General features: G+C 37.4%; 1 protein-coding gene across 3 annotated transcripts in view; it reads left to right on the top strand.

Annotated features, from left to right (window-relative positions):
* The first annotated feature begins 37 nt into the window (after positions 1-37).
* Positions 38-9,707, top strand: part of CCP110 (centriolar coiled-coil protein 110) — a 30,338-nt gene continuing 20,668 nt past the window's right edge. For all 3 annotated transcript variants that reach the window (XM_010340730.3, XM_010340729.3, XM_010340728.3), the window contains exons 1-3: positions 38-258; positions 3,753-3,908; positions 7,191-7,319. In XM_010340730.3, the coding sequence (XP_010339032.1) occupies positions 3,768-3,908; positions 7,191-7,319 (270 nt within the window). In that variant the 5' untranslated portion in view covers positions 38-258; positions 3,753-3,767. The remainder of the gene's footprint in view (positions 259-3,752; positions 3,909-7,190; positions 7,320-9,707) is intronic.

Genomic DNA, 9,707 nt, shown 5'->3' with positions numbered 1-9,707 from the left:
GTTTTCTGGTGGCCCAACCGTTTCAACTGCCCGGTAATCAACCACCGGAAGTGCCGGCCCTGAGAGGCGGAGTCCTGGTAGCAGCGGCGACGGTTGCCAGGAGCCCGCGTTGCCGCCTGAGGTCCGTAATATGGCGGGGAGGAGGAGGAGAAGGCGGCGGCGGACCGTGCTGCGCTCTGTCAGTACCATTTGAGCCATTCGCTTCCTGACAAGGCCCGTGACGAGGAGAGAGGAGCTGAAGGGGCTTTGGGGGATCAGGTGTGTGCATGAGGAGGGGGCTCGAGCCTCGGCGGGTCCGAGCTGAGAGGTGGCCTGGCGAGGCGAAATTGGCGCCCTGAGGAGCTGAGGGCGGGCTCTGTGCTGGGCTCCCGGGCCTTGAACCCCCTGAAAGGGCGCTGGCTGTAGGGAGGTGGGAGCCCAGGGGCCGACAGCACCGGGTACGGAGGTGATGCTCTTATGCCGGCCCCACCTGGAGAGCCCTCGGTGTGGAGCCTTTCTGAGGACCATGAGGCGCTGTGGAGAAGGCAGGGGATCGTCCCTGGTGAATAAGACTCGGGCCACAGCGGGAGAACCCCATCGCGGTGATCGAATTGAGGTGTGTTTCTTCTCTTTCCCAGAAAGAAGAGAAGAAAAACGCCCCAATTCGATCACCACGATGGGTGCCGGAGAGGGAGGCGTCCCCGGGGTATGCATTGGCCATTTATGAGCTCCAGATACCACAGCTAAGGTCCTAGGAGCGCTGCTTACTACGCCTTAGCCACTCTGGGGCATAAGCTTCAAGATACTAAAGTAATTGATTGCCCCTGAAGCTGCTAGATGGTTCCCACCCTTTGATTCTATTCTGGTTATGATCCAAGCTCCCTACCCCCAGCTTGGGCAAATGGCAGCCATCTCGAGACTGATTTGACTGGGAGAGGTTTAGAGACAGGGAAATGAGGAAGCCGTTGTCCCCTTTCCTATATTTTTAAGTTTCATTTGAATCCTACCGGGAACCAAGAACTGTCGTTGCCCTCCAGGAATTCATAGTCTATTGCTAAAAATTATCATCATTATCCTCTTAATAAGAAAAGCAAGCCCCATTATTTGATGCTTTCTGCGTGTTCTGCACTATGCTAATTGCCCTACTTGCATTAGCTCATTTAATTCTGACAAGATCCCTTTGAGATGGATACCGTGATCATCCCTGTTTTACAGTGGAGGAAACAGGTGTGGGGTTGACAACTAGCTTGCCAAGAACTTGCAGCTAGAATTCATCTAACGAAGAAAACTTTCCCTTTACCACTTTTACAAGAAGTTTGCGTCTTTGGGGGAACTAATGAGCAAAAAAAAAAAAAAAAAAAAAACACACACACTAGGTTCTGCAAAAAAGGCAGGATCTGTTCTATGCTACTTTTACCACTCCTTTCAGTGACATGTGTGGCAGAGCACAGATCAGGAGCAGATAGGACCATGAGTCCATGGGGTTTGCAAAGAGACTTATTTGGACAGTGGTTCTCTATGGTATAAATGGAGAAGACAGGGCATGTCTGAACCTGCTACAGCTGACAAATTATTACTGGAAGTGGACCAGTAATGCGTGATGGTAAGGTATGGGGCAGTAGATTTGTGGCTGGGGTAGCCTTGTAGTTTAAGGCTCCCTTAAAATAAAACCTTGCTGACAGTGGTAATTGTACTGTGAAAGGCATAGTGTCCTCTTGCTTAATCATGGGATATGGACTGCTCACTTCTTAAATGGTTACCTTTGCAGTTTAAGAGGTATCAGTTTTTCGGAATAGGGCCGTAGTGAAATTTCCATTCTCTAAATTCGATTCTTCCTTTCTAGCTTTAATGTATAGTCCACCTTCTTTTTTTCTTCTGGCTTACATTATTGTTTGAGCTTATTACCCGAATTCCTTTATTCAATACTTTTATTAAATGCCTGCTGTCTGCTGATACTATTCTGTGTAATGGGGATTCCGTGATCAAGTGTGAAAAGGTACATGTACTTACAGCACTTATATTTTCGTGGAGGAAGACAGACAAAAAGAAAATAAACGATAATTTCAGATAGTGGTTAAGTGCTATGAAAATTGGGAAACAACAGGGTAATGTGATAGTGATCAAGGCAGAGCTAATTTAGCTGGGGTCATCAGGGACACCTTCTCTGAGTGGGGGACATCCAGGCTGAGACTAAAGGATAAGAAGGATTCAGACATGCTCTGAGGATCATCTAGTAATTTGAATAATCTCCATATTAGCACTCATATTTGAGTGAGTAATGCATTGTCATATGCTGTGTTGGGCTGTAATAATAATATAGTACTGTACATCTTCAAGATGTAGGACGTACATGTACTATTTAGGGGATGTGAATAACTCTGAAACAATGAGACGTATCTCTATGATGTTGAAAGAGAAAACTATGGCCATAAAAATATGGTATTTTCTTAAATTTCCCTCACTTTTAGAATTGAATTTCATGCTTTGCTTGAGTAGCTATAGACTGTATATTACTTTATTTGTATGAGTAATCTATTTACATTCTCTGTACTGCTGAATGCATGGCATGTATTAAAAAAAAGTATATGAGCATAAATGGAGTTGTTAAGATATAATGTGAGTAGAAACATAGACTAAAAAAATGGCTATGCCTTACGGTATTTTATTGTTTTTACTTTTGCTTTGTTTAAATAAAAGCTTGTAAAATAATCTCACACTGTAGAAAACCATTTCTTTGACATTAAATTTCTAGTTTGCATAAATTGAACACAGAAATAATTACAATTGATGGAATGGTAGGAAGAAGTTTTGTTATTGATTAAACTATTTGGTCAAAAGTTCAATATAATTTTTTCTTAATCTGATTGTAATTTTGAATATTTTTTTTTCTCCATTTCTCATTGCACTGTAATTTGTCACTGACACTTTGGTATACTGAATTTTTAAGTACTTTGAGGCCTACGGAGGACATATCCTATTTCATCTTTGCATATCCCACATCATGAATTGAATTTCCCTTCCCTCTCTTTTTTTGTTAAGAAGTTAATTATTTTTAAATGAACACATAAAGGAACATTGTATTAGATTTTCTGTTTCCATAGTTCATACCCTTGCTGGTTGTGATTCTGATGTCTTTTTATTTTCCCTTATTTAAAGGAAACAGTGCCACACATAATGCTGTGCAAATAAGCAATCAATATATATTTTTTCCTGTAATCCCAGCACTTTGGGAGGCCGAGGCGGGTGGATCACAAGGTCAAGAGATCGAGACCATCCTGGTCAACTTGGTGAAACCCCGTCTCTACTAAAAACACACACACAAAAAAATTAGCTGGGCATGGTGGCTCGTGCCTGTAATCCCAGCTACTCAGGAGGCTGAGGCAGGAGAATTGCCTGAACCCAGGAGGCGGAGGTTGCGGTGAGCCGAGATCGCGCCATTGCACTCCAGCCTGGGTAACAAGAGCGAAACTCCGTCTCAAAAAAAAAAAAAAAAGGCTTTACTGAATTCTTAGCTAAATTAGTCTCATTTAAAGTTTGATTTACATGCAGTAATATTCAGAAATATTTAATATATAAAGTAAATCTTAATTGGATATGTTCTTGAGGTCAATTACCACACCCAATAATTAGCTCCTGATCACTGAGATAATTCTGGGAAGACCAGTTATAAGAATTCTGAATTATACGGACTCTCTCATGCTCTGCAAAATTTGCCAAATAATTAAGATCTATTTTTCCTGGTACATTAAACATAACATTTTTCTCTCTTGTAGTGTGATTGTGAAAAGATGGAGGAGTATGAGAAGTTCTGTGAAAAAAGTCTTGCCAGAATACAAGAAGCATCAATATCCACAGAGAGCTTTCTGCCTGCTCAGTCTGAAAGTATCTCACTTATTCGCTTTCATGGAGTGGCTATCCTTTCTCCACTGGTAAACTTTCTTTGTTTTTAAATAGTTTTTTTTTTTCTTTAGTGAACAACTAAAGCATTTTGTGGGGGGGAAAAAAAAAGGCTTATAAACATTTGAAGAGATGCCCTTATTCATAATTAGAGAAATAAAAATAAATTAGCATATTTTACTTACTATTATAGATTGGCAAAGAGCTAATAGAACCTTGTGTTCCTTAGATTGTGGAAAATGCACTTTTAATGCTGTTTTGCTGAGAGAAACGGTTTATTTTTAGGTGAGCAGTTTGGTACAATTTAAAAGCATACATAGCCTTTGACTCAGCAGTTCCATGGTATATCCTACAATTACACTCATATGTGAGCCCAAAGAAATAAGTACAAGATTACATTCGCATTGTTTAAAATAGCAAAGGTTGACAAATAACTTAAATGTCCATCAGTAGTGAAGTAGTTTAACTGTGGTCCGTTTTATAAAATCTCATACATACCATTACAGTGAGTAAGGCAGATCTAAATGTTAAGGCATGGAAGGATCTCCATGATCTAGTGTAAAACATTGTGCAGCATGCTGTCAGGGCAGTATAGAGTAATAGAGCTCCAGGCTTTGGGCCAGGCACAGCTGCTCATGCCTATAGTCCCAATGCTTTGAGAGGCTGGAGGGAGGAGCATTGCTTGAGACCAGGAAATTAAGACTAGCCTGGTTAACATAGCAAGACCACAGCGCTACAAAAACAATTATTTAAAAAAATTAGCCAGGCGCAGTGACATGTGCCTGTAGTCCCAGCTACTCGAAGGCTAAGGTGGAAGGATTGCTTGAACCTAGGACTTCCAGGCTGCCATGAGCCAGGACTGCATGACTGAACTCCAGCCTGAGCTACAGAGCAAGACCAGTTCCTGAAAGAAGGAAAAAATAGCCTAGGCTCTGGAACCTTCTGGCCTGGGTGCAAATCATTGCTTTGCTACTTACTTGCTATGTGAACTTGTGGTCCATTTTCTTATTTGTTACATGGGGATAAAATAGTGCCTACCTAATAAGTCTGTTTTGGAGATTAAATGAATTTGTAGATACAAAATGGTTAGAATACTACCTGGATCCTAACAGATACCCAATATAAGTTAATCATTTGAGTGTTTTAAAGCATGGCTGTTCCTTTTCCAGGGAGTGGTGAGAGAATATAGGATAGTACGGAAGACAGTTCATCATATATCCTTTAATATTAATTTACTATTTTAAAACGGTACATGATTATATTTTAAATCACAAACTAATATTAGAAAAAAATGAGCTTTAAATTTATTTTCTGGTATAACAGGAGTTAAAAGATTAAATTTATTTTAATTAATTTAATTGAATTTTTGAAGAGACCAGAGCTAACTGCCAGCATAGCAAAGTTGAAAGGATATGCAATGACCACCTGTAGATTTACCATTTGATTCAATAATTTTTAACGTTTTTGTCATCTTTGCTTTATTGTTTGTGATTTTATATACACGTATGTGTGTGTACATATATACTTACATACATATGTTTTTCAGAATTGCCTAGCCATTTGAAAACGACTGAGACCTGATGCTGCTTCCCTAAATATTTTGGTATACATCTCTTAAAAATAAGGACATTTTCCTATTTAAACCTAATACCATTATCACATCTTAAGAAAATTAATAATTTTTAATAACATCTAATAATTCTGTTCATATTTAAAATTTTCCATTTGTGCTTAAAATACCTTTTATAACTTTATTTCCCCAATCTGGATCCAAAGTTCATGATTAGTATTTGCTTGTTATGTTTTTTTATTTTAATCTAGAACAGCTCCTCTATGTGTTAAAAATAATATTTTTTTATTGGCTAGGCATGGTGCCTCATGCCTGTAATCCCAGCACTTTGGGAGGCCGAGGTGGGCAGATCACAAGATCGAGAGCTGGAGACCATCCTGGCCAACATGGTGAAACCCTGTCTTTACTAAAAATACAAAACTTAACTGGGCGTGGTGGCATCCAGCTACTTGGGAGGCTGAGGCAGGAGAATCGCTTGAACCCAGATGGCGGAGGTTGCAGTGAGCCAAGATTGCGCCGCTGCACTCCAGCCTGGCAACAGAGCGAAAATGTCTCAAAAAAAAAACACAAGGAATTCTTCGGAGATGATGCCCTGTACTTCCTATTAAATTAAATCAGAAGTTACGTAACGTTTGGTTGTCCTCTCTATTAGTGATGTTTAGTTTGAACACTTGCTTACAGTAGTGACTGCCAGATGGCTCTTTAAAGTACACATTTTCTCCTTTTGATTAGCAAGTAAACTGTGTAATGATTATTTCGTACCATGAAATTAGGAAAAAGTTTTAAAACAACATATTTATCAGCTATTTGATAACATATTGCTTAATGTGGACCAAATGTCTGAGGCTTGTTGTATAGGGTCTATGACTCCATCTGTTATTTATTTATAAGCAAAATATAATGTTTATGGACCTAATCCATACTTTTATGTTGTATTTGGCAGATGAATATTGCAACTTCTGAAATAATTTTTTAATGATGTATTTTCTATTTGTGTAAGTCTACGATAAATCTTGACTCTTAATACAGTGACTCAATTTCCCAGGACTTAATAATTAAGATTGAAATCCATTATAAAAAGATACAATGCTTACAAGCCTTCATTTTTTTAGGTACATTATATTTTTATTGGAAGGTAGAGGTGAAAGAAAAGATGTATTCTGATTTTGTAGGCAAATAATACATTATCTGTTTGTTTTATCATTAAACCTTTGGACTTTTTTTTTTTGAGGCAGCAAAGAGGTAAAACGTATACTGGTTAGAAAATTAAAACTTGTAGCATTCATTTGACCTAGTGAAGTAAGATACTGAACTGTGAAGAAATATTCAAGTCAATATTCAAGTGAAGTAATGAAAAACTCAGCAGTGGCCGAAAGGGCTTTAATTTTATTTCTGTCATTTTAGAACATTTGATCAGTGAACAAACTTTTTTGCTTTTTAACTTTTTTTTTAGTTCAAAATAATTTACATATAGCAAAATGCACAGATCTTAAGTGTTAAAGTTCCCTGAGTTTTGATATATGGCATACACCTGTATAACTCACACTCACACAGGATATTTTCTTCACCGTAAAAAGATCTCTAATGCCCCATCCCACTCAGAAGCCCAACCACTGTTCCGATTTCTTTCACTATAGATTAGTTTTGCCTGTTGCACGTGTTTCTAATCTTTCTGATTCAGAACTTCCTGATTTTATGATATTTTCATTATGGAAAATAATTAAATTTTTATGATGTTTTACAGCTTAACATTGAGAAAAGAAAGGAAATGCAACAAGAAAAGCAGAAAGCACTTGATGTGGAAGTAAAAAAGCAGGTTAACAGGAAGAAAGCTTTACTGACTCGTGTCCAGGAGATTCTTGACAATGTTCAGGTGTGTGATTTAAAGAAATCATAAGATAAGCATTGATGATAATTTTTCAGAAATATCACTTGTACTTAACTAATTTCTAATGTACTTTACTGTTACATTTGAGAAGCTTCATAATTTGTGATTTTCCATTTCAGTTACTCCAAAGAGTATGTACTTGCTTGTTAGTGATGCCCAGTACTTGAATCAGAGGATACTTACACAATGGAGCCATATACTGAATATAATTGCTTATTGTTTGCATCTTGTGATGCTAAAAACATTTAATTTTCAGTGACAAGATGATAGAATTGGCTATTGTTGTTTACTCAAACGAATCAGACTATTGACTAAATGACCTTATTCTCATTCTTTGGTCAAGTAAATAACTGCTCCCCAATTTTTTTTTTTTTTTTTTCCTGTGAAAATTCTGCTCTTAGATACACAAAATGCATTTTAGATACATGGAATGGTTTAGATGCATCCCATGTCTGAAAACCATTTAAACAACACATCTACACCTTAAGCAGTTTTTTTAGATTAAATTTGTATAAACAATTTGTTCTGACGTGTGGATCACTTTGTACTGAAAAGAAAAACAAATGGATTAGATTGAATGACTAATTTCTACCACACACAGCAGTGTTCTGCTGATAACATCTTTTTGTTTTTCCATAATCTTAGGAGTTTGTGGTTTGTCTGTATAATTCATATCAGATGGCACATGTGTAATGAACCTTAAGGGTTCATTTCTCTGTTGGTAGTGTAAACTGAAGAAAATGACTGAGGCGAGTTTCAATCAATTTAGAGTTCTGTTTTGCTGAGGTTAAGGATGTGCCAAGGAAAAAGAGACGAAGGTTACAGTAGGATCTGTGGCTTGTGCTTTTTCCAAAAGAGGTTTTGAGCATTTCAGTATTTAAAGGGGAAAGAATACCAGGAGAGGAAGGAGGAAAGAAGGAAAAAGGAGGGTAGGTCATGAGTGGTCACATTTTTGTGAGACTTTGATTAGAACTCACTGAATCCACATGTCATGTGAAAGGTGGGGGTAGAGGAACAGTCACTTATGCATTAATCTCAAGCTCAGTAAATCTGTACTTTACATAGGATAAAGTGAACAGAGGTAGAAGAAGAAGTCAAATATACATTTGTCTCCAAAGGGAGATGATTTCTGGTCATCTTTGGTCTTTGTTGATATCTTGTCAGAGTGAGATTCAACAGAACTCTGGGTTAGTGTAAAGATTTGGGGGCCTACAAGGAATTTCCTTGAGCAATTTGCAAGAGACGCTACCTGGGTAGATAGGTGGCCTTCTATTTTGCAGCTATCTGTTTAGGAACAAAAGGAAGGCAGTTTTTGTGTGACTCAGTTCCTAAGCTTTACTTTTTCCTTTGACATAGTGAGTTTAGGGTCCTGAGATTTTATTTTCCTTTTACAGTAGTATGTAGTTTTTGGGTAGTAGATTTCAATTTGCAGATTATAACTACTGTCCGTATTAAGTTTAAAAAATATATTGAGTGGCACTAATTTAACAATAAGAGGGTTTTTTACTTACTAGATATTTCCTGTGATTGAAATGAAAATGGCGTATCATTCTTCGTCCATTGAGGGAAGATAAAATATACTACAAAGATTGTTAAAAGAGCTTGTATAATGTTGAACTGTAATGAATTAATTATTCAGAAAGGGAAATTTTATATAATACAATTAGGTTTCTGCTTCACCTGTCAAACCTAAGATTTTATGATACATTTTTTTCTTGTTATTTAATTTGTCTAGTTAAAGGCTCATTTTAGTGATATAACAACATAGCTTCTGAATATCACAAATGTGAAATATTTTACTTAAGGAAATAATCTGTTTTGCTTAAACCTGTGAACATGTTCATGGATTTTGTGAATATGTATCCTTTTTGTTTTATTTTGGTCCTGAGGTTGTGACTAAGTATATCTTGTTGTACTGTTTATTGAATAGCACCTAGAAATCATTACATGTCTTGGGATTTGTAAGGTAAAATAGGAGCTCCATGTGGTCTAGAAAAAAACAAGCACATACAAAACAACCTAAAAATATTTTAATATTCAGGATTTTGAAGTCTGTATTCACGATAATAGAATAATGATTTTTGCCAGTTTAATATATGCATGTATAACCTTTAGAAACCATCCTAGTTTTCTGTTTGTTATTTTGCTAAGTTGGCTTATTTAGATACAAAGTATCTATTTTTACATTTATATATTTATTTGTTTTTGAGACAGAGTCTCACTCTGTTGCCCAGGCTGGAGTGCAATGGTGTGATCTCAGCTCACTGCAACCTCTGCTCCCAGGTTCAAGCAATTCTTCTGCCTCAGCCTCCCGAGTAGTTGGGATTACAGGTGCCTGCCACCATGCATGTCCAATTTTTGTATTTTTTGTAG

Source organism: Saimiri boliviensis, chromosome 12, assembly GCF_048565385.1.
Source record: "Saimiri boliviensis isolate mSaiBol1 chromosome 12, mSaiBol1.pri, whole genome shotgun sequence".
Taxonomy (NCBI): Eukaryota; Metazoa; Chordata; class Mammalia; order Primates; family Cebidae; genus Saimiri; species Saimiri boliviensis.
Note: the sequence above shows the minus strand (reverse complement) of the source record. Positions and strands in the feature narration are given on the sequence as shown.